This window comes from Castor canadensis, chromosome 2 (assembly GCF_047511655.1).
Source record: "Castor canadensis chromosome 2, mCasCan1.hap1v2, whole genome shotgun sequence".
Lineage (NCBI taxonomy): Eukaryota > Metazoa > Chordata > Mammalia > Rodentia > Castoridae > Castor > Castor canadensis.
In genome coordinates, this window is record NC_133387.1 from 55347870 (window position 1) to 55374148 (window position 26279).

The 26279-nt window shown below is 34.9% G+C and overlaps 1 protein-coding gene across 7 annotated transcripts in view; it reads right to left on the reverse strand.

Annotated features, from left to right (window-relative positions):
- Window positions 1–26279, reverse strand: part of Dmtf1 (cyclin D binding myb like transcription factor 1) — a 40975-nt gene that overhangs the window by 1492 nt on the left and 13204 nt on the right. For 4 of the 7 annotated variants that reach the window (XM_020162818.2, XM_020162814.2, XM_074064851.1 and 1 more), the window contains 13 exons: window positions 18829–18923; window positions 16295–16409; window positions 15501–15577; window positions 11737–11894; window positions 10565–10597; window positions 9496–9605; window positions 7990–8218; window positions 6706–6857; window positions 5490–5699; window positions 4645–4730; window positions 1470–1625; window positions 708–1082; window positions 47–191 (listed from right to left, as the gene is read on the reverse strand). In XM_020162818.2, coding sequence (XP_020018407.1) covers window positions 47–191; window positions 708–1082; window positions 1470–1625; window positions 4645–4730; window positions 5490–5699; window positions 6706–6857; window positions 7990–8218; window positions 9496–9605; window positions 10565–10597; window positions 11737–11894; window positions 15501–15577; window positions 16295–16409; window positions 18829–18923 — 1941 coding nt within the window. The remainder of the gene's footprint in view (window positions 1–46; window positions 192–707; window positions 1083–1469; window positions 1626–4644; window positions 4731–5489; window positions 5700–6705; window positions 6858–7989; window positions 8219–9495; window positions 9606–10564; window positions 10598–11736; window positions 11895–15500; window positions 15578–16294; window positions 16410–18828; window positions 18924–26279) is intronic. The other 3 variants (XM_074064853.1, XM_020162820.2, XM_074064852.1) reach the window with 2 other exon arrangements.

A 26279-nucleotide genomic window follows, 5' to 3' on the forward strand; every position in this document is an offset into this window, starting at 1 on the left:
TCCCCTTATATTTATCAGGCACATGATAAGAGTTGTATTACAGTACCTGTTAGTGTTGTCAAAGGCAAGACAGATTCAGTATCTATGACATCAGATGCCTGGATAAAGCCATGTGGTGAAGGAACGATAAGTATTGTTTCATCATCAATTGTTTGATCAACATGTTCTACTATGGTGGGAGACTCTAAATCCTAAATAATATTTAAAAAAAAGAAAAATAAGATTCTGACTCAAATTTCTTGTTAAGTTTTCCTTATGATCCCAAGTCCACGTATACTTGACAGCACTTAATTCTCAAATGTATATATTACATGAAGAAATGAAAACAGTAAAATCTTAAGATGGACAACCTCAATAACTTCATAATTTAGTGTACTAAATACTAATACACAGGAACTTAAAAGAGCCAATTTCAGTCATAGGTCCATCTGAACATAGAGAGGTTCCTAAGATAAACCACAAAGATCTATTTTAACCACACTCAGGAGTGGGTTCTAATAAACACTTCTCTACTGATCAGCAACAACTGTTGGTACACTGATATTTCTGCAGTCAGAGGTAAGGAGTTGTACTTTATTTTTTTAATTTAAAGAAAAACAAGCTGCCGGAGAATATCCTTCTAAAGTATTTCTAAGATCTTTCCAAGTGCATATTTTCAGACCAAGGCAAGAACCCATTAGGATGTTGTTCTGTTATGTGGAGCTTACCTCAGTAACGTAAGCACTGGCTAAATCAGAGGGTGATTCTTCTTGTTTAAGGTCTGTGTCAGAGATTTCTTCTTCTGTTCTGATCATAACACTATTCATCAGTTCTGTGCTATTTTGGTCACTGAATTTGGATACATGAGCATCATTAAATGATGGCTCTATAGTCATTTTAGGTTGATGAATTTCATCTGGGAAAGTGTCTGCTTCTAGTGCATCTGGAGGTTCAGGAAAATCAGATGACTGAATATCACCAACTGTTAGTTCTGCTTGGGATATGGAAGAAGTGATGTCTTCTGTAGCAACAGTCTGAATGATGACTCTTGGTGTGTGACACTGTACTGTGACATTATCACTTGTGTTCAACAGATGTTCTGGCTATAAAATGTTAAAGGAAACTATCAATGGCAAAACAAGAAATGACAATTACAAGTGGTATCCGATTGCTTCCTCCCATATCTCTCACCCGTGGAATTGTCATGTTTTTATCACTATTTTTCTAGAACTCCTATTCTTTACCCACTGGATTGCTTGCTTTTTAAAATTCCCTATTCTAATATAAGTCCATCTAATATAAGGAGATGCAGGAGATTAGAGAGATCCCAGTGAAGAATGATGGTGCAACATAATGCACCTGTGACAAAAGTGGTAGGAAGAAATGCTTAGATAGATTAAACTGCCTTACAGTTTTGGTGCTTATATTTTATATCAACTAATGCTGGTCTGTAAAGATACTCCAAAATCAAGTAAAATTGTGTAACGTACGGATAAAGCATGAACAATGATCTGTTCAGGAGAAGCAGGAGAAGCAGCTGTCAGAGTTACTGTGGGACTAGCAGTCAGAGTTAGGGGGAGGCCTTGACTGGAGCTTGTTTGAAGTAGGTAGGTGCCTGGAGTGCCAGTGGGCTGTAAATGGAAAGACTAAGGAAAAAGAAAAAGGAGATAGTACAACACATGTGCAACAAGTACTGATTAAGTCCACTTGTACATCTAAAAACAGATCTTAATTTAGTAACCATAAATGTACTTAGTTAGCATTCATGAAAGTGCAAACTAGTAAGTAATAAAATCTATCTTGTCATTACCTGGAGGTTAACAAGTAAGGCATTTATCCTGCCATTTGCTCCCATGTATTTCTAGGTTCTGGTTTCAGCTATTTGTTTCAGAACACCAAGACAACATGAGCCACCGTCTGCAGTACAGTAACCTAGCATGTAGTCAAACTTTCTCATAAAAACTGTGGTAATCTCCCAGTTTAAAGGCAACAAAAACAAAAATCCTTCCAGTTTTTGAAAAGGCACACAACAGGGTTTACTCATTTTAACACAGTTTCCCATAGTAAAATTTTAGGAAACAGTCTTTGTATTAAATGTGCCAAAACAGCAATTAGCAATGTGTTCCTGAAGATGCTTTTTTAAAAAGCAGGTTAACTGATTATAACAAAATTATTCATTAATCTTTTATACCACAAGTTTAGGTTTATCTTAATAGCCTAAAGAAAAAGTACTGGTGGGTAAAACTGTATAGCCTGCTTTTTAGTCTAATATTATCTTGTGGACTTGGCCAAAACAACTCTGTATAGCTAATTCCGTTTATATAGGTTTCCTTATTGTTAACACAGGAATAATAGCTATTTCTCATGGAAAGGGTTGTTAGGGTTAGAAATGATTATGAAAGTGCCCAGCACCCAGTGGGTACTCCCTTTTCTTTCCATAAGAGAGAAAGCTAATCATTTTCCTAAAGGTTACATGTATTACACATGCGTTTTAATACACTTAAATATATTTTAAATCTCAATTTTTTGAAGTGGAGGTAATTTAATATTATCATTCTATAAACAGAAGTCCTAAAATATTTGATTGTGATGCCCTAAAAACCTAAAATGAACATAACCCAAATACATGTGTGTATACATTTGAATTTGGAGGCAGGAATAAAAAATACAAAAAAAAGTTTTCCAATAGTATTAAATGGTTGGTATGTCATATACATTCCCATTTTGGAAACACTGGATTAAGAAGCAAGGTTAGATTAAGTAAACTGCCATAGCCTAGTTCCAAGGATGGGAGAGAACCTTTTCTTTGCAGTAGTGGGGTTTAAATTCAGGACTTTGCACTTGCAAGCCAGGCACTCTACTGCTTAAGTCATACTTTTTAAGCCCTTTTTGCTCTGGTTATTTTGGAGATAAGGCCTCATTTTTTGCCTAGGCTGGCCTGGACTGCATTCCAGTAGGAGGCTATTTTAGGTTTCTCACCACAGCTGGGATGACAGGTGTACACTGCCATGCCCAACTTTTTTTTGTTGAGTTATGGGCTCATGAATTTTTCTGCCTCGGCTGGTCTGGAACTGCGATCCTCACAATTTCACTTCCCATGTAGCTTGGGATGACTGGTGCTCACCACTGTTCACAACTATTAGTTAAGATGGGGTCTCTTTTTGCCTGGGCTGGCCTTGACCTATATCCTCCCAATCTCAAACTCCCAAGTAGCTAAGATTACAAGCATGAACCACAAGTGCCTGACTGAAAGAGAATCTTTTGTTGATTATTTGTTTGGTGGCACTTGGGTTTGAACTTAGGGCTTCATGGCTAGGCAGGTGCTCTTACCAATTGAGCCACTTTGCCAGCCCAGAACCTTCTGCTGTGTTGGCCATCTTCCTAGGATTTGGCTATGGAAAGGGTGAATGAACTTTTGTAACCTTTATGTTCTTATAGTAAATAAATCTTGATGTAATTTAAATAAAAGTTGTATTTTCTTTTTAGTAATTGTGGACTACTAAATTGTTTAAGAGAGTGGGTCAAGGACTGGGGCTTTGGGCTTTGGTTTTTAATTTTCATCACCACCAAAAAAAAAAAAAAAAAAAACCCACCATACATTATGTCCCATAACCCCCAGCCAGATGCAACTATTAATCTACTTTCTATATCTACAGATTTGCCTGATGGGGGAATTTCAAATAAATCAGAGCCATATAGATTTCTCTCACTTATAATGGAATTAGAATAAATCAATCACAAATTAAAAATATCGTAAGTCAAAAGTTCATTTAATATATGTAGTATGCCAAATCTCATAGTAGCCCAGTACACTGTGGAATGTTGTTTTCCCTGTGACTGTGTGGTTGACAGGTTGCAGCTTTCTGTTACTGCCCAACATCCCGGGCACATACTGCTAGCCCAAGAAAAGATCAAAATTGAACATTCACATATGAGTTCTTATGTAGTCAGGTATTTCCATTTCTTTTAGGTATAACTTGAGATTTGAATTGGAGGATCATTTAATAACACTATGTTTAGCCTTTCTAGAAATTACAAGACTTTTTCAAAGTGGTTCAACCATTAAGGACTGGGACTTTTAAATTTTGTATTCTGAGTGGCTACTACAGTGCTGACTGTACTGAACGAATGCCATTACTAACAATGACTTGATCACCTTTTTCTAAAGTAACAAGTATTTACTTATGACTCAGTACAACAAATCCATAGTATGTGCTCATTAGTATTGCCATTTTCATATATAAAAAGAAAATACTTGTGTACAGATGGAGAAAAAGCAGAATGGAAATGAATTATAAAAGTGGAAGTCTGGGCCAGGTGCTAGTGGCTCACGCCTATAATACCACCTACTTGGGAGACTGAGATCAAGGCCAACCCAGTCAAATAGTTCATGAAACCCCATTTCTAAAATAACCAGAGCAAAATGGACTGGAGATGTGGCTCAAACTTTTTAAGCACCCATTTTACAAGCGTGAATCCCTGCGTTCTAACTCCAGTCCCACCAAAAAAAAAAAAAAAAAAAATTCTGATTTATGTCTAGGCTACTATCTACCCGGCACATTTTTAATTTCACCTGATTATATGGTAGCCTTTCTAAAAATGATACTAACTAATCTTTCTTGTGCATAAAAATGGCCAATATTTATTAGATGAAGTATTACTCACTGGAAGAATCTCAAATGTCTGTAGTGTTCCACTGTTTAGTGTTATTGTTTCTGAGTCAACAGTAGCAGCAGGGGAGTCTGTTGAAGCTGTCATAAGAACAAGGACAATAATAAAAAACTTTGTAAAGTTTCTGTAGCATATTCAATTGTCATGACAGAAACTTCATATTGAATAATTTCCCTACAAATCTGAAGTCATTTAAATTTCTTACAAAAGAAATTAATAGGTTTATCTGGGATGGTATTTAGATCAAACATATGCCACAGACAATTCTAGCCCACTGCAAGTTCTGTTTTTTTTTTGTGGTTGCTTTCACACTGCAACTACAAACAGTACTTGTTACAGACACTGTAGGGCTCATAAAGTCTAAAATACTTACTACCTGGTCCTTTATATAAAAGGTTTGCTGGCCATTGGTATGTATGTACCATAAAGTATTTCTATTGTTAGGGAACAAAAAGAATATGTCAAGAGAAAGGAACAGGTTTTTCTGGACATTCTGATAAACCAAATAAATGTCTGGATTGGTAGTCTCCTCATATTAGGTATTAGATCTAGTGACACTGCTTTCTAGTAATTTCAGAAAATAATTTACTTTAATCCAAACTAATATTCAGAGATGTTATATGTCCTGCTACTTTATATCGTTCTAAGGATCAAAAGTTCCTGTTACATATTCATACTTTATACAAATATTAACTGAGCTAAATATAAAATTCCTTAGATGTCTTTTTAATTCATCAACTTAGGTAGATTTCTATCAACACTCTAGAAGACTGAAAAGCATCGGAGCCATTAAATCATAAAGGTCCAATACCACAGAGTCTTGAGGCTCCAACACTTACAGACATGGGTGATCTGGACTGGAATCTGCAATGCTGTCATGGGACTTGGAGAGATGGCTGTATTATCTTCCAAGCGGGCGACTCTGATCTGAACATGCTGTACACTGGAATTGGAATTAGTGTTTGGAACTCCAGATCCTGATTTATTCTCCAAAAGCGCTGGGTTGTTTTTCTGGTTCTCATGTAACTGTTTAAGACCTTTTATTAAAACTGAAGGGAGATGGGTAGACGGAAAGAACATTGACTCTCAGACTGACCACCATCTTAAGCAACAAGGGAGGTATGGTAGGAGGGGGTGAGGAGAGAAAGTAATAATTGCATTTTGGATATGAGAACTTATCAAAATGACAGTAGAAATATTAACCCTAAAATTTTTAGAAGCATCCTTCATAACATTTCAATTATTTTTTTCCCCCAAATGGGGGTAGTCTTGATATGGTGCCAGGCTGATCTCAAATTCCTGGGTAAAGTGATCCCACAGCTTTAGCCTCCTGAGTAACTGCAACTACAAGTGTGTACTATTGTGCCCAGCCAGATCTTTTAAATCCGTAGGATACTATTGTTCCTGTTACCTAAGGATTATAATGAAACAACAACAATAAGAAAAAGAATGGACATTGTTAAGAACATGGAAATAAAATATTTTCTTTGTATCAGGACTACTTAACAAAATTCTTATTTTGGAAGAATACTGGTGATGTTAAAGCAGCATTTTTTTATTTCTCAAAACAGTGTACACACAATGACTCAACGGCTATGCTTGATTGCTAAACTGTAATATGCAACCCTTTCAAGGTCTTGCTCATTTATTCATGATAAGGTATATTAATCCTCTATAACTGGGTGTTTATTTTTTAAATCACATTTTCAACAAGTGAAAGTTCTTCAGCATTTAATTTTCCTTTGTAAAAAATGGTAATTTGAGTGCTATCCTAAGGAGAATGAATTTGGTAACATGTACAACTTTTTCCTCTCCATAGCTTATATGCAAGAATAAGAATGTTTATAAAGGTGTTTATTTTCATCTCTCGGGCTTTGAGAATTACAAATCACATTAACTCTTCTCTAGGGAAGAAAAGATGATTACTCAAACAGGGCAGAAGTTTAAGTGAAAATCTGCTACAATTTCTCTTCGAGGCAAAGAATTTCCAACCTCTAATTTTCAGAGTAAACACTGTAAGAGAATAGAAAAACTTAAAAAAAAGACAAACATTACCAGGGAACGAAACATCTTTATGGTTTGCAATTTGTCTTTTGATGGTCCACCATTTACTTCGAAGCCATTGTGGTGAACGGACACTGCTCCATCCCTCAGCTAATAGATCCCAGTTTATGTCATTTTCATCAGCCACATCAAGTTCTGCTATCCTAAAAAAGCATAGGCAAGATGTTAAATTTATTTCTCTGTAAGACTCTGTAAGAACCTTCTTTCTACTGCAGGTACTACCCATACTGATAATAAAGGGAATGACAGTTTATGTCAATAAGATGCTAATCTTAAAGTGGTATGGAGAAAAGATTCCTGCAATGCAGTAGTGCAGACCTGCTTCCAAGGCTACAAGCTAAGAAACTGCATCAGCAACAGCCTTTGACTAAAGGTATAACCAGTGGGCTGAACCATACGTAAATGGTTAGAACCAGTTGAAGCACTGTGAAGGAAAAGGAGCAGGCTAAAGGTTAGAATCAGATAAAGAAAAGGTTTAGTTGTACAGTGTTCTGCAATGTTTTAATGTGGCTTTTACTAAATTGGTTATTTCCTAGCTGAGTTTTTCCATTTGTAAAACAAATAAAAATGTTTATAAATGCTCATGCCTGTAACCTTAGGCTCTCAGGAGGATTGTGGTTCAAAGTCAGCTCCTGGCAAATAGTTTGCAAGACCCTATCTCAAAAAAACCCATCATAAAAAAAGGGCTGGCAGAGTGGTTCAAGCAGTAAGAGCACCTGCCTAGCAAGTGTGAGGCCCTGAGTTTAAACCCCAGTGCCACCAAAAAGTCAAAAAACTTGGGATTATTTTATAGCTATTTTTGAATTTGTATGGTGTGGAACTGTTTGACTTGATCTATATTGAAAGTGTGGGGTAACAGTAGTCTAGACCTCCCCTGTTGGTAATCTTAAGCACAGCAGCCAAGGACTGAACACCATAGAGACTGAATAGCTCTCTTAGCTTAAACACATCCCCTTAGGCTAGCATGAGGCACATGGTGGGACAGTGGAAAAGCTGCACTGCTGCTGCCTGTGCTGTACCTGCTTTGTGGATATAGAGGACTTCAGTCTCCATGCCTTTAATCTGGTACTTTGCCTGGCACTAAATCCACTAAAAAGGAGCAAACACAAACCAAACCAACAAAACAGCTCAATATGAAATACTATGGACCTTAAACAGTGGCTGTCTAAGGAAAGGGTGCTTTTCAGACACAAGATATTCAGGAAACCAAAAGGGTAAAGTCAATCCACATTTACAACAATAAGCAGCTGTCATTAAAAGATCTGCAATACAAACCTGAGGATGAGATTGATTTCATCTTCCTTGGTCCACTCAGTACCTCCACTCTGTTTCCAGTTTAGGTAGTTGAGCCATTTAGAACGACACTGCTTTTCTGAGCGGGTACCCACTCGCTCGGCCACAGCTGCCCAAGACACCCCCTGTGTGACTATGTCACCTGGCTCAGTGCTTGTCAATTCATGAACCACCTCTGCAAGTCTCTTTTCTTCTTCTTCTGTCCATTTCCCTGAAAGAAGGAAATCATCCAGACTACCACTGCTACCTTCTCAACTTTCACACAGATCTGATTCAGCTCTACTTCCAAGTACTGACTGAAATATGCAACAGTACTAGAGTTTATTTTCTGAACAGCCTCTTCAGAGATTTTATTCACTCAACAATTATTCACTATGTTTATTAGGCACAGTTCTGGATACTGTGGATGGATTTGTTTCATGGTGTGGCACACAGGAGAATACACATTAGAAGTCATATCACAATATGAAAGGAAGCCAGCAAACCACTTAGGCTGGGAGAGAATGGTACTGTTCTCCTAAATTATGAAACAAAAGGAGTTCTGTGCTTATAGTATTGTATGTGAACCTCTGGGGTCTTACCTTAAATCTAATCCTTCCATCCCTACTTCATTATTAAGCTAGCCACACCAAAGAATGATGGGAGTGGGTGAAATTTATGTTCTTGTTGTTGGTCACAGTGATGGTAGAGTAGGTAAGGAGGAAAAAGTCTTGATTTCAATTTCGCAGGGTAAGGAGATAGTGATTAAAAAAAAAAACAGTAACAACAAAAACTATAACCTAGAACCTGGAGAACTTTTTTTTTTCTTAATTAAAAGACTGAACTTAGACTATGGATCCTTCAGAGACATTAGGGCAAAAAGAGAACTATGACAGCACCTACTCCTTTTACAGAGGAAAGTAAAGGTTAAGTGATAACTAAGGTTAACTGATAACTAAAGGTTAAGTGATAACTAATAACAGAGCTATTATTGGTCACAAAGGTTAGGTTTAACACTATCAATACATTTGCTCGAGAATGAAAGAACAATAACCATAAATTTATCTTATGGGAAAATATACTTCAAGTTTGAAATAAACAAAATCCAACAAATCTTTGGAACACAGCTTCTTACTAATTTGGGATTTGCCTGCAACTAAACATAAACGTGTTAAAAAGCCCTTGTTGCTGAAAAGTGCAGTTAGATGAGCCTAAATTAAAATTACTTCCTGTATGTATGTCTTAAAAATAAATACTTTCCCAACTTAGATACAGGCTAGAAGAGATGTTCAGTGTCCTTATGAACAAAATCATCTTATATAAAAGCACAAAACCAAAGACTAGTTAGATATATCTATTAAGCTGAAAAAAGAAAAAGGGCAGACTACGCAGTAACTGACCTTCAACTAAGGTGAATGGCATAAATTGTTTCTCTAAGTGAGAAGGCAGTATCTGAAGGTAGGAGGCTCAAATGGTGACAAGAAAACCCACAAGTAGCACTCACAGTACCTGTGTTGCAAGTATCCTTCATCAGTCGGCACCGATCTTTGACAGAGGATGCACTTCTTCCTAGCGCCGCCCCTATTGTTGCCCAGTCATTGCCATGCTTTATCCGGAGCCTAAAACAAGAGTCTGCCAATCAGCATTTGGTTCAACTGTTTTCTCCCTTTTAATTTCATCATTTATTCTTCATTCTTCTTCTTCCCATTTGACTGGTTTGGAAGTTGTGGGCAGCAATACTTTGAGAGCCAAAGTTTGAAAGTGTGGCCTTTTATTGGGGTCCACAGTTGTCTGTGGGTGAAAAAAAAAACAGGCAGCAATTGCCCTTTTCCTGGGTCAGAGAAGAAATAAGTAACTTGGATATGTGTTCAAAAAAGACCAAATTTCCCCCAGGTTATTGACACAATCTCCCAGGCAATCCCCAGATTTTCCCCTTTGAGCATATACATTCTTTTGACATCTAAAAAAGCTTCACAGTTCTTATTGTAATCAGGCTCTACCTTCAATTTTTTTCATGATCTGCACAGTCCATTAAAATCATATTTTTGGCTAATTCAAAGAAGCAAAATTATGTTTCTTGAGATTCTTTTTTTGGGGTTAGTACTGGGGTTTGAACTCAGGGCCTTGTGCATTCTACCATGCACTGAGCCCTTGTTTCCTGAGGTTTCACAGCCTTTACAAGGTAGAGTCAGCCCAGAAGTTCAATAAAACATTTGCCAATTCACCATTTTAAATCAAGCCATGTAGCAAAACCTTGGTTTTGATCTTGGTATATAAATCCTCCAGATTTAGTCTTAAGGCCACCAAAAATGTCCATATAATCTTTTCTGAAATCTCCATTAGTGGTCTGTAGAAGCATTTGGTGCCTGACAACAGAGACTAAAATTTGTAAACTATGGGCATAGCTACTCTGTACAGGTCTAGATCTGATAAGCTTTTGTAACAGTCAAAAGCTTAACAGCAAGATTAAATTATACCAGCCTGCCACAAATCTTGTATTTTCAAATTAAAAATTTAAAACTACAAGATGAAAACCAAACAACAATCAGAATCAATGAAAACAAAATTTAAAACTTACTCCTTGAGCTTCTCAATTTCGTCAGGTGTATATCTAGAAATTAAAAAAAATTTAAAAATCAATTAAAATATGAATGTTAAAAACTTATCTAAGTTAGAATTCCATTTAGAGAGCTGAATATTATAATCATTTATCATATGAATATTTTTAAAGTGAATTAATAAAAGTTAAAAATATGCTTCTACTTTCTTAAAAGAAAAAACTCAGTGACTACTTTTAGTTAAAATACAGGTATGAATGTGTGTTATATATATATATATATATATATATATATATATTTTTTTTTTTTTTTTTTTTGGGAGAATTGAACATTGAAAACATATTTGCTCCTATGCTGCCTAACTGTTCCTTTATTTCAAAATTAGGTTCAGTCACTCTGAAATGAGAACTATTCTGAAAGACTTGTGGATGACATTGGAAACTATAGCTAAAAATGGGATTTAGGGAAAATTCTCTGAAACCATTGAAAAAATTAAAATTCTCTTCATTTTCCTTAGCTGAGCATGGACATCTGACATACTCTTTTTTTCAATATAGCCAATGAAATGTCCATTTAAAATTAAATTTTAAATTTTAAAATTTATTTTTTTGCCATCACAAAACAATGTAATTCCCTTCACTTTTCAAACGTACACTCATTGGCAGGCTGCAGAAGAGCTAGCGGAAAACTAACACCAGCTCAGTGTTATCTAGTAAGTCATACTACTGCCACCTAAATTCCCAAAGAGAAATTAAATCCATGAATTGTCCCTGATATGTAGGTATTTTCCACTCTGGTTTTACTTAAAAAAATAGTCACTGTCCTAGTAAATGCTGTACTCTAAAACCAAATAGGAAAAAAACGTTACCAATGAACAATTATTATTTTAGACACTCCTTACATCCTTAATCACTACTATACTTTTTGTTACTTTATTACAAAGCAGACTTTGATATAGTAAGTTGAATCTTCAATTGAACTTATGAAAAGCTATTCAAATTCTAATTTCTAAAAGAGGCCTTATAACGGTTTCATCACATTCTCAACGTAGAACTGCAGAATAAAGTTATGAACAGTAAATCATAGTTGTTTTCACTTAAGGCCTTAATCATAATTCTATTTTTTAAAATGATATTTCCTTAACTATTTTCCCCAATTACATGAAAACATGCAGTATTACAAGTTTTCATACTTTCCCACATGGTTTCTGTCATCATACATGCGAAGCACTCTTCTATAAACTGCAAACAAAGGCCGGTTCAGACCCCATGCTATAGTCCTGTAGAAATCTTTTCTTTCGTCTTTTGACATCTCAAAGATGATTTCTGTAGCATCTTTTATTCCGCGTGCCTAAATGGGTTACATTTCTTTCATTTAGGGATTTCTGACAAAATGCATGTGGATATACTATGCTTTTAAAACGTGCTTTAATGTTAACGGTCATCAGTGGTATTTAGAAAAATATATTGCTAGTTAATTAATAAGTCAAATGTAACTTTAAAATGTTGAGATAAATAATACTGAAATGCTGCCAAAATAAATTATATCAAATTCAGTAAATTCAATTTCTATTAACTGTTTTAAAGTTATAATATATTTAAAGAAAGAAAAAAATCAGAAGAACAAACTTATCCAATTCAAACAAACTAGAAAATACAAATCTAGAAATTGTTTCTTTGAAAAGAACATTAAAAAATTTGAAATAAACTTCTGGTTAAAAAAAGGCACAAATAATATCAGAAATGAAAAAAAAAAAAGGGCCTCTGTAGAGATGCTGTAGGCATTAGACAATATATGAACAATTTTGTGGCAATAAATTTGAATTTAGGTAAAATAAATAAATCCCTAGAGGGAAAAAAATCTACTTACCATAACTGACTCTGGAAAAAAATAGAAAATCAAATAGGCACAGAGTAACAAGAAAATTTAATAATCATTATTAATTATCTTTCCATAATAAAAACACCAAGCCAGGTGATATTACTGGTAAATGTATCCAGTCAAAAGAAAAATAATTCTTATCTTAAACTATTCCACAGTAAAGAAAAAAAAAATGGTGATACTTCCTTGCTGTTTTTATCAGGCTAGCCTAATCTTAAATAGCAAAATCAGACAAGGACAATTTTAGAAAATAATTTTTTGGCTAAGCTTATTCATTAGCATAGATCCTGAAATCCTAGTATTTTTAGTACAATGAATGCAGCAATATATTAAAAAAGAAAGTTCACCCCAAGGATATAAGTTTGTGTCAATTTCAGACTAATTAATGTGGTTAATCACATCAGCACATTTCCAGAAAAAACTCAACTGATGTGAAAAAAAAAAACTCAAAAATGATAAAACTCTTTGCAAATTAGGATTTGTTGCTAATCTGGTAAATGAACATATTAAAAGTATAGGCTGGAAAAATAATTATTTATATAAGTTATATATGTAGATACCCAATAATTTTGAAAAATTATTTGAACAGCAGTGTAGCAGGTTGTGTATATAAAGTCACTTGTACTGGGTACTGGTGGCTCATGCCAGTAATACTAGCTACTTGAGAGGCTGAGATGTGAAGGATCGTGGTTTAAGGCCAGCCTGTGTGAGACCCCATCTCGCAAATAACCAGAGCAAAATGAACTGAGGTATAGCTCAAGCAGCAGAGTTCCTGCTTTGCAGGTATAAGGCCCTGAGATAAAACCCCAGCCCCATCAGAAAAAAAAAAATCATTTCTACACAAAGCTTATAATTTTTTTTAAATATTCATTTATAAATAGCAACAAAATTAAAAGTATTAATAATAAATTTTAGGCAAGTAATACTTTATGGAGAACATAAAATTTGGAAAAAAATATTAAAGAGGAACTAACTAAAATGGAGAGTTATACCATGTTCGTCAAAAGAAAGGCAAAATAGTATAAAGGCATTAATTTCCCCCCAAAATTGTTGTACAGATTCAATGTGATCCCAATAAGAATTCCATCAGTTTTTCATTAAAGGGCTAAGAATAGCTAAGACATTCATGAAGGGACTCGCCCAATTGGGACTTCTGAAGATAGTGTTGTTCTGGTGTAGGTATATCAAAATGAACCTAGAAACAAATTAGAAAACCTAGAAAGAAATCTGTGAAAACTTGATTTAGGACAGAAAAAGATAGATGTAAACCCAATCTCGCATTTCTAGGAGAAAAAAAATCAGCACAAAAGGCAAAATTATAAAACTTTCATGAGACAATACATGAGAACAACTTTATGCCTTTGATATGGTAGGACTTCTTGAACAAGCACACGAAACATAGAAGTAAAAAGATGGTAAGTTTGATATTTAAATTAAGAATCTTTATCCATCAAATGACATCCACACAGACTTCCTGCTTTTCCCTGCCAATTCTAATTTGACAGTAGTTACAGTTCTTGGCACTCTCAGTTGTCTACTGAAATCGTCCTTTAAACGATCTTAAATCCCAGTTACACTCCTGCCCATTTATCACTAAGTTGGAAGAGACCTAAGAAAACATCTTCTTAATTCCCCAAACCTAATGTTTCTTACCACTCTTTACTGACTTATCTAACCCTTTTCCAGTTTTTGCTCTCTCTCTCTTTAGTTTTAATTAAAGTGTATGTGAGCAGTGGACAACTTTTAATATACTTTTGGATACATTTTCAATATTCTCAGTTTTTTTTTAAACAATAAACTGGGTCAAAAGATATTCATCAGCAAGGAATTAAGGATTTCTAAACTCTATGGCTTACAGAGCTTAATTTATACGTAAAATTAAGCTCAAGAATGTGGACATTCTAGGCAGTAACATTTTATATATTAAACACTAAGAGAATGGTTAAATACTGTACACACTCACCCCCTTTCCCCAAACAATGTGAATGGTCTACATTTCAAACTCTATTATGGGAACAGGCAACAAGTCTCTGGAAAAGATTTCCATGAGGAAGAGTACTAATCTACCCTACAAATCGATCACTTGACTAAGCTACCAGCTTTCTTTATCTTTAATGCTTTTTATTTCCTATAGGATAAAGCTCTAATTCTTTCGCCTGAACTTTAAAGGCCAGTGTTCAAGTTTCTTGATCCAAGTTGAAGGAGTTAACTTAATATGTCAGGTATTTTTTCATCTCTGATTACTTGCCACTTGGCATTATTATGCACACTGTTTCCTGTAGTCAAGGTTCTACTCCTTTAAAACTCAGTTCAAATCCTTTTTCCTCCTAAATTTTTTCTTACCTGTTCCAACCCTCAGAATAAGCTATTCCTTCTCTGAACTCTTCTAGTGTAACTCACATATCATCGTTCATATGGTAGAAAGTCTTGTCTCATTCTTTACCTGTTTATAGTTTTTCCAATGGACTGCTAGTTTTTCAAAAGTACATACTACGTGTTAAGAAAATTTGTCTCCAATGCCTCAAAAATTTTGTGCTCAAAGATACAGAAGAAATAGACTTCTTCTGTGGTTTTTTTTTTTTGTCTTTTTTTTTTTTTGGTGCTGGGATCGAACCCAGGGCCTCACGCATGCTAGGCAAGCGCTGTACCACCGAGCTACATCCCAGCCCCTTCTTCTGTGGTTAATGAAGGAAATAGACTAAATATGAAATGAACTAAAATTGTGATTTTTTTTAAAAAGAGGAATGGACTAGTATGATGTTCTAAGTTGAAGAAGATACATACCCTCAGGCTATAGGCAATATAAATTAAACTAATTTACAGGCTACTTGAAAAGACATTAAGATATTGAAAGCCTACAAAGATTTTGACTAAACTTCAGGTGGTACTAAAGCAACAAAGCTACTTTATGCTGAGAATTCAAAATTTGTTTAAAATTATAATCACGGACCTTAGAATTATTAATGTATTAATGATCAGTTACAAAAGGCTCCTAATAATCACATAGAATACTAGTTGAATATTTCTGCAACTGACAGTAAACAAATTGGTGAAACAAAAAATGTCATGGGGTACCTTTAGATAGCGTTCGATATTGTTCATCAAAATATCAATTTCTTCCTTGGACCACATTCCCTGCTTCCATTTATGTCCTTTAAAAAACATTTTTAAGAATATTACTTTGCTTATTCTTACAGAAGTATAAAATTGCTAAAAAAGACTTATTATGCTAAAAACCTTTTGAAACATTTCTCCAAGGAAAAAATAAGTTATATAGGCAAAAGAACCTGTACGAAAGAGCCTAGGACAAGATAAACATAATACACTGAATACCAAGTGAATACTGTATTCTTAAAGAGTATTCACTGTACAGTATTAGAAAACAATTAATTCACTTATTTCTGCTTCCTTTCCTTACTTCTGAGTGGGATATATACAACCCTTAGGTTTTTTTGTTTTGTTTTTTTTTAAATAGCAACTTTCCCATCTATGCTTGTAAGCCTAACAGCACTAAAAGCACTGTTACTTAAGCTTATAAAGAACTTTTTAGACCAAAGTTAGATTTCTTTCCACTTTCATAAGGAATAACTTATCTTCTTTTAAATGCTACCACTGCACATTTGTTCAAAAATTTACAAGACAAAACCTACTTGTATCAGAAACAGAAAGATAATAATTACTGAGAAACAATCTTGGTGTCTTTGCCTCATTCAAAGTCATTCAGGGTGAAATTTAATTCTGTTAGAAAAACTCAATTACTATAATTACTCAATCACAATGATGGAAGTCCAACTTAGAATCCTGATGACTACAAGCCCTTTGTATCTCCATTTTTTCTATTTGGAACTAAAATTCATACTGTACCTTACCTTTGTTAGTTAGAGAATCCTTATCTTCTTTAGTTGTAAACCATGCTTGGCTAACTGCTGAAACTTCCTCATTACCCAAGGGAGATATTTCATCTAATTGCTCATTCTGCAATATCTTAAAAAGGCCAAAGTAAAAAAAAAAAAAAAAAAAAAAGTAGCAGCCTGATTTAATGCATATCTTTGTATTGTTAAATACTAGGCATTATAAACTCTAATATAGTAATATGGAATTCACTTTTTAAAATATGGGCTAAGATCACATTATTTAAATAACGTATGAAGTTGGGTGTGATAGTGCACACTCATGCTAGCACTTGGGAAGTTGAGGTAGGAGGACTGCAAGTAGATAGAAGTCAGTCTGGGCTATCCATAGACAAAAACTCCAAAAATCAATGTAGGATATTCCAAAACCATTTGTATATTTACATATGTAAAATGAGCTTACACATACAGTTGAAACCAGTTCCAGATAGGAAAATGGAAATACTAGTGTTGGGGGCTACAACTGGTTAATGTCCTCAGATATAGTTTGCTGCATATACAGTCAGCAGTAATGCAATTTTTTGACTAAAGGATTCTCAGGCTAAACCAAAAGATGCTATTATAAAATCACTGGCTTCATTTTAGCCAACTGGTAGAGACTGACTCTGAATAATGATAATGGTTCATAGCCTTACTGATGCACCTTCCTTTCAAAGAAATAAATGGTAGTAATACTATTAACATCGCAGCTAAAGTGATCTCTTCTACAATCATTACTGGTTACATTTTTCAATAACAGGCATACCTAATCTAACAAATTCTGCAGGAACAAGGCTTCTTTTAACAGAACTGACTTTGGGCTAAAGGAAGCTGTAGTGTAAATGAGTTACCACATCAAGTATGAGCCTATCAGTGGCAGACCAGAATAAGGGGGGAGTTATATACTTAGTTGCCACTCAAATGAATTCAGTTTTTGCCATGAGCAAACTACTACACTAAGTCACTGGATGGAGGTAAATGCTAAGAAAGGTAGCACTATTTCTTGAATAAACAGAAACTGAACTTCTAATATGAAGAGGATACGGAACCTATCTTACCTGGAAAGAGATAAGCTGTCAGTGAACAACCAAAGCACAATGAGAAGAACCTTGCCTCTACTGCCGCTACTTTATTCTTCTATCTGGTGGTAATATATGTATTTATGAAAGTATTTTAAAATCCAGCTAGAAATCACTCCAACAAGGACAAAAAGATTTATAGTCTTATATTCATGCCAGTACATTCAGATTTTTTTTTTTAAAGATTAAGACTTTTATAAAGAGAACTGAGACAGGTTAGATGATGTTTAAGGTCCTATGTATTCTGGCAATCATCATTCTTTAAGATGTGACACAAGTTATATATAAGTAAAGAATGAAATAGCTCTCAAAAGACTTTGACACATACAACACCTACTTTTAAGAATTACAATGTAGAAAATATTCTTAGAATCTTCTCTTTATCAGCTAAATAAGAGAATCAAATCATCATTTCTGAAAGGTATGTGTGTGTGTGCATATATATATATATACACACACACACACACATACATATATATATATATAGTTTTAACTATATAGTTTTAACTATATATATATAGTTAAAACTGTGTGAAAACTGAAGTCAAACTACATAGTTTTCAAATTTCGAATGACTTCGATGAGACCCATTTTGAGGGAAGGATATTTTCTACTGCTTTAAGAGGCTTGAAAAAATATCCAGTTCAAATTACTCACTGAAATCAAAGTGCAAATTGTGAGGTTCTCCCAACCTTGCTCAAAGCTGTTTTGTGAATACTTGAGACTTGCTTCTTTGGAAATTCTATGATTTTTGGAACTACTTTGATGCTTATTACTACAACAGGCCACCTGAGATGTCCTTAGTCCTTTATGTTACATATCAACTTGTAACTATTATATTTCTTAAGTGAATGGTCATTGTGGTGTTTCATAAAAGAAAAGTGCTATAATGTTCTCTACTTCATATTAAATGAAGAGCTGAAATAAAAGAACAAGTTGCTAGAAACAGAAGGCATAAACCAGGCAGACAAACTTTTAAGTAATATAGATTTAAGCTTCCGACTAAAACAGCAAAGAATTCTGATTACTTTTGATAGCAGTAACTTAAGGTAAAGCTTATCGGACAACTAAAGAAGTTCACCGAAGAACAGTAAAAACTGACTACTTTCCAACCTCTCAGCACATGGAAAATATATCTAGTCCTGTAAGTACCAGATAGAACAGTACTACCAACCACGATTACCATTACTGTTAGCTCAAGTGAGATCACTTACACATAAATAATGAACACATATTATTTCCTGCTTCAACAGACATGAACCACACAATAGAGAATGAATCAATTGTCTATGTTTACAACTGAGACTTGTGAGGACTAGACCCTGAATAAAGTGATAGATCTTACTTTAATTTTGTAGTTGTCATTTTGTCAACGTATGCTCTTATTATGTGCAAATGATCATCTTTTGAAACCAGTTCAAAGGTGTACTATACCTGGATTTGTGTCACAGTTCCCTCAGTAAGATCATCATCTGCCACCTCTGTGGTTGCAGTCATGGTCACCTCAAAGCTCTGATCATTTTCTGAAACTTCAAGAAGAGAATAATTTATCTCCACAACAGTAATGGCAAGATATAATTATTCTAAAAATATTCTTGGAAAAAATGTGACCAATTAATTTCCTAAACACTATTCTTATTACTATACTCCCACACATAAATACTCTTCAGCTCAGCAAACATTGGTTGTGAACTAATTCATATCAGGTAAACAAAAATCCTGTTCATGGAGCTTATATACTACTGGGGAAAGACACAAAATGAATAAAATTCTATGTTGGATGGTGGTTATAAGAGAAAAAAATAAAGCAGAAAGGGAACGGATGTGGGGTGGGGCATATTCATAATTTTGGACAGGAGACTAGGAAAGTTCCAATACTTGGAACATAGTAAGAAAGAAAACTAGTCATGCCAGTGTCTTCAGGAAGAGTATCTCAAGGAGAGTCAAACAAAAAGGTTCTGAGATGGGCATGCTTGGGGTGTTCACGAGTACAGTAAGTCCAATGTTGCTACACCGAACTGAACAGGAACAGTAGGAGATTTTGTGGGACCTTGTAGGGCAGGGTAAAGTCTTTGGCTTTAATGCTGAGACAGGAAACCAACAGAAGATTCTAAATAGAGTGATATAACAGAACTTTCATTTTATCAGGCTCACTGACTGTTATGAGGAAAAGTATTGAGGGAGAAGAGCTAGAGTAAGATCTTGAGGCTGTTGTAGTAATCCATATGAAAGGTCAGTGGCCAGGTCTAGGGTGAAATAGTTCAAATGTGGATATATTTTGATAACAGAACCTATGATTATGGACAAATTAGATACAGGAAAAATTGAAGAGCCAACAATGACATTAAACTTTTTTTTGTTAAATCTGAACAACTGGAAGAATGTACCTGCCATTAATAAGATGGGTAAGATTGTAGAAGCAGCAAATTTAACTATTTAGAAAATTTCAGGAGCTCAGTTTCAATCACATTACTTTGAGATACCTACTAGACATCTACAATTTAAGAGAAGTCTGGACTAAGATAAACCTGGGGGGGTTATCACAAGAGAATATTTAATACTAGAAATTGAGATCCCTGGAAGTGAGTGAAAACAGAAGAAGCAGTCTAAGAAATGAGTTCTGGGTGATTGGCACAGGTCAGTATAAGAGACTATGGAATGGACAGAAAAAAAAACAAGAGTTCCCTAGAAGCCAAAATGTTTCAGGGAGGAGGAAGTGAAAAATACTGTCAAATGATGCTGACAGGTAAGACAAAGTCTTAAAAAAAAAAAAAAAAAGTCTCTGCAGAACTGAGTGAAGAAGTGACAGTCTGAACAAAGTGTGTAAGGAAAAATGGGAGAAGTAGTAGAGGTAAGTAAAAGCAATTCTTTCAAGTATTCTGCTATACCAGCAAAAAAGAGAAACTGTATAGGGATCAAAGTGAGCTAAAAGACTTTATTTTAAAGAAAAGTATGTTTATAATACTGATGGGAATAATCCAGGTAGAGAATGAAAAAATTAACAATTTGGAAGAGAAAGTAAAAAATTACTAGAATATCCTTGAATAGGCAAAAGGGATAGACTCTGGTCAACAGAAGAGTTCTTAGCTAGGATAAAGACTAGAATTCATGGACATAGGTATAGATGGGTGTGGTGATGGGAATGTACAGAAACTATTTTCTGGTTACAGGGCCAAGCACAGTGACTTTTATCTGTAATCTCTGCTACTTGGGAGATGGAGATTGAGAGGATCAAGTTCCAAGGCTAGCCCTTGGTAAAAATGCAAGACCCTACCTGAAAAATATCTAAAGCAGTGATGGCATGGCTCAAATAGTAGAGTGCCTGCCTAGCAAATGCAAAGGCAAAGCCCTGAGTTCAAACTCCATACTGACAAAAAAAAATATATATGTATATACATACACACATACAGATATATATACACACGTACACACACATACATACATATTCTGGTTATTCTAATTGTCTTAGTAAAGTACAAACCAAGGTTGTTAGCTAAAAGAAAGGTAGAGGAGATACTGGAGGTTTCAGGAACTATGAAATAATAATCCAAGAGTGGGGAAAAGCAATGAAAAACTATGTTGTGACTGGTAGGCAGCATTATAAACCCACTTCAGGTTAATGATCAGGAACAAGACCATTCAGCTTGTTTGTCCCGTTTTTCTCCAATGTCTTTCAATGAGTGGCATTGCTATAGACAAATTTACCTGCCATTAATAAATACAGATTAATAAAGACAGATTTAGATAAGGTTATAGTTTTACCAAAGAACAATGAAAAGAGAGAAGGAAAAGGGATCTGAAGGTAAATGCAAGACAGTTATTATAATGATAATTATGAAACTGTAAGCAGATAAGAAAAGAAAGGATACAAATACAGAACGAACAATGAACAAGTAAGACTAACAAGTTCTAGTTCCCGTAGGGCAAACAACCATAAAAATTACAGAATGTTAGAGAAAATGAGTTGAAAACATGAAGCAGTGTTAGAAAATAACAAATCTGAAAGAGATTATCACCAGCCTCCAGTAATAGAGTGATAAATGGAGAACAAAATGACTAAGAGTCTAAGGTACTGAAAAGAATCACTAAGTGAACACCATCACCATCATGTAACATGGATGAATAGGGAATTGGGAGATGACTACAAAAGCTGTAAGCTAGAATGAGTAACGCAAGAGAAATTATATCATTCACAAAAAGCATGTAAAAGGAAAATCTGAACATTCCATCTAAATTTAAATCTTAAAGCTAATTCATCTCCATGAAGTCCAATGAATAATGCATTGCTCAGTACCACATGACCCAGATGTAGAATTCCATGCTTCCGCCCCTCCCACCTCATCTTAAATAACAAAAAACAAAACAAAAAAAACCCTGACATGTAATTTTGTACATGTTTATGTGGTACAGTGTGAAAACTTGATACATGCATACAATGTGCATCAAAACAGGGAAACCAGCCTTTGTCTCTGCAAACATCTACTTCCCTAAAATTGGAACACCACAAACCCTTCTATACATCTCCATTCACAAAATCTGTGATGGCTGCTTAACCATCACAGATTCCAGCTCCCTCCCCATGAAACTGCATCCTGGCATTCAACCCTCCCCACCTTTACCCACTCTTCTTGGCCTCCAGCAACCATCATTTTAGCCCCTACTCCATGACAGTAACCCCTTCAGCTTTCTGTGCCTGGCTTACTACAACCAAGACAATGTCCCCCAGCTCCATCCATGCTGCTGCAAATGATAGGATTTTACTCTTTTTTATGGGTGAATACTATTTCATTGTGTCTACACACCTAGGTCGACTCTACATCCTGGCTACTGTGAAGAATTCTATAACAAACATGGGAGTGTAGGCATCATGCTGACACACTGACCTCATTTCCCTTGGATATATACCTTGCTGTGGGAGAGTTGAACAACACAGATGTTCTATTTCTAGAGAAACCTACAGTTTTCCAAAATAGCTATACTGATTTAATTTCCACCAATAGCTATACCGACTTACATTCCCACCTACATGTGTAAGAGTTCTCCTTTCTTTGGATTCTTGCCAACATTTTAAAAAGCTTATACCCATTCTAACTAGGGTGAGACATCTGAACCTCATTACTCATTATTGGTCTTTCAAAAATTTTTTCTTTTTGAACTAAGAGCTTCATGCTTGCTAGGCAGGAGCGCTATCACTTGAGCTATGTCCCTTTTTTGCTTTAGTTACTTTTTAGGGTCTGGAGATTTTCACCTGGGATGGCCTCAATTTGTGATCCTCCTACATATGCCTCCTGCAGTAGCTGGGTTGGCAGACATGTGCTACCTCACCTGGTTTGTCTATTGAGATATGGTTTCGCTAACCTAATGCCCAGACTGGCCTCAAACCACAATCCTGGACTGCAAGATAAACTCCTGGCCTAGGTATGTCTAGGTAGGATATATGCCTAGAAATTTATCCACTTCATATCTGTTCCTGATATAGTTGCCCCTAATGATCCTTTATATTTCTGGGGAATCAGTTACAAATTTTCATCATTTCTGATTTTATTGATTTGGGTCTCTTTTTTTTCCTGGTTGATCTAGCTAATGGTTTATCAATTTCATGTTTCAAAAAAATGGGCTCTTTGTTATCTTTTGTAATGTATTTTTAGTCTCTATTTCATTTATTTCTGCTGTGATCTTTTTTATTTCTTCCCTTCTAATTGTTGTTGCTTTGGTTTGTTCTTGCTCTTCTAGGTCCTTGAGTGTATCATTTGGTTGTTTGAAAAATCTTTTTGTAATATAGACACTTTTTGCTGTCACATTCCTTCTTAGTATTGGTTTTGGTGTATCCCTTAAGTTTTGGTATCCCATTTTCATTTGTCTTCAGAGATTTAAAAATTTTCCTTCTTACTTCTTCATTGAAACATTGTTCATTCAAGGGCATGTTGTTTAATTTAGATGTAGTTGTATGATTTCTAAAGTTCCCCTTGTTGTCTTCTAATTTTATTCCATTCTGGTCTGATGACTACTTTTTTGGACTTGTTTTGTGGCTTAACATATGATTCATCCTGGAGAATGTTCCATGTGCTGATGAGAAGAATGTATATTCTTCAGATGTTGGATGAAATGTTCTGTTTAACTAAAATGTTTATTGATTTTTCTGCCTGTTATTTGCTCTTGTTGAATTGATCCCTTTATCATTATAGTAACCTTTGTTGTTTCTTTTTATCATTTTTGACTTAAAGAGTGCATTTTACCCTTATACTCTTTTGACTTCCATTTGAGTTGGCTATCTTTTCCCATCCATTCACTTTCAATTTATTTTTTTTATGTGTTCTTACCAGTTCATTTGTTATAAGCAGCATATTGTTTGGTATTTGTTTTTGAGTGATTTGCCAGTCTAAATAAATGTTTTAATTGGGAAATTCAATCCACTTATATTTAGGCTATTATTGGTAACACATATTCCTGTCATTTTAAATTATGATTATTTTGTATATACTTTGTTCCTGTCTTCCACTGTGTTCATCACTGTGGTTTTCTACACAGCTAAGGTTTAATTATGTTCTTTCTTTATTGTGTACCTGTTCTGTTAGTGAGTTTTATACTTTCATTTCTTTTCATTACAGTTATCCTGTTTCTAGTGAAGAATTCCCTTAGCATTTCTTGTAAAGCTGGTCTGGTGGCAGTGATTTGCATGTCTTGGAAAGACTTTATTTCCTTTTCATTTCTGAATGATAGTTTCACTAGGTATAGTGAACAATTTTTTTTTCTTCAGAATTCCTCTACATGTTTTGCTAAGAAACTTGCTGTTAGTCTAATAAAGAGCCCCTAATATGCTACTTGATGCTTTCCTATTTGTATTTTTAGAATTCACACTTTTTCTTAGACTTTTGGCAGATTACTATACTATACCTCAGATAGGATCTTTTTTGGTTGAATCCATTTAGAGTCCTTTGAGCTTCTTGGATGTGCATGTGTATATTTTCCCCAGGATTTGGAAAAGTTTCAGTTGTTATTTTGTTGAGTAAGTTTTTTATGCCCCTTTCCCTTCTCCTCTAGAACACCCATGAGATCAGTATTTGTTTGCTTAATGGTGTCTCTTAAGTCTCATAGAGTTTAGGGTTTAATTCTTTTTTTTTGTTGTCTTACTGAATTATGTCTTAAGATCTATTAAAACTTTATGTTTGTAAATTCAGCTCAGAAATTCTTTATTCTGCTTGATATAGTCTGCTGTTAAGGTTCTTGACTGTATTTTAAAATTTCATTTATTGAGTTCTTTAGCTCCAAGTTCTTTTATGATCTCTTTTTGATGAATTTCTTATTTAGTTCACAAATTGTTTTCCTAAATTCACTGAATTATATATAGTCTCTTGCGTCTCACTGAGTTTCTTTAAAATTATTAAGAATTCTTTTACAGGCAACTGACTAGTTTCCTTTTCTTTGGGGTCTGTTGCTGGAGAGCTAATGTATTCCCTTGGAGGTATCAGGTTACCTTGCTTTTTCATATTTCTTGTGTCCCTATACTGTCTGATCAGTTGCTTCTTCCAGTTTTAGAGAATGGCTTCTGTAGATATTCTCCTGGATAATGGTTAGGTAAGCTACTCTGGCTTTGGTTTCAGATAGGTATAGTAGTATAGTGCCTGTATAGTCTTTTATTTTTTTTAGCTGTAATCAAAGTTGGTGATATCTGTGGGTGACTCAGTATCCTAGGTCACAGATTGGTGGGGTTACCATGGCTAGGTGGGATACATATTTGTTAGTTAGGGCTGGTTTGCTAGTGGTTCTAGGCACTGTGCATCAGACCGTTTCTTTGGGTTCTATGCAGGGAGGGCTGCTCTCATGGACCCTTGAAGGCAAGATGTAGTTGGAATAGTAATGGAAGTAGGGTGCCTGTCATTTTCTGAAGGCTATGCAGGCACAGAGCCATTCTAGCAAGTCTGATGGTGGGGTACAGTGCCCTAGTGGGCACAAGGGTAAAAACATGGCTATTGGTGCATAAGGGGTACATGGGTATGTTTACCAGGAGTTGGGGGTTAAACTGCCTACTTGTTTCTTGGGGTTGTGGGTGGGTAGATAGGGTCATCTGACTAGTTTTTGGGGCTAAGCTTCTCAGGACAGGCTGCCTTGCTAGATTCCAAAACCAAGGGTGGGAGGCCTTGCAGGTTGAGCTGCTAAGGGCAGGCTGGCCAGATGATTCCTAGGGCTGAGTGGGTAAGCTTCATCCTTTTACTGTAACTGCTTTTTCTTTTTTTTTAATAAAGAAACTTGCCTAAATTGATTTTTATCAATATATTTTTTAAAAAACCAGAGAGCATGTAAATACTTCCTGCCAACCTTTTATAAATTCAGATTCCAGGTTAAGTTCCATATGTGATGATGCTGTGACCCAAAATCAAGCAGCTCATGTGCTTTCATATCAACATATCCACAGTCTCTTAGATTAAGTGATTAGGGTACAAAGGACTCAGTTTAATATCAAAAAACAGAATAAAATGCCAAGTATAGTCTGAACTTATGATCATGAGCAAGACACTCTAAACAAGTGAACTAGTCATAATTTATACCAAAAGAATCAGTGAAAAATTCTAGTTTAGAAAATATCTATTAAGATTAAGCCACTTACATTTTAAAATTGAGTCGCAACTTGACAGTCAAATTAGAAAATTTAAAAAACATATGAATCATTCAGAAGAAAACTAATTAGAAATATTTTATGCTTATGCTATTCCTGGAAACAGTATTAACACTGTTTTTCAATAAGTGTCAAAATAAATTGAAATAAAATTATTTATTTTCTGTTTAATTTAACAAGCATGTAACTCTAAAAACAAAGTACGTATCTATAATTTTCCATGATGAAAGTTCTTTTTACTAGATGAAAATGTGATTTTCCTTGATTGGAG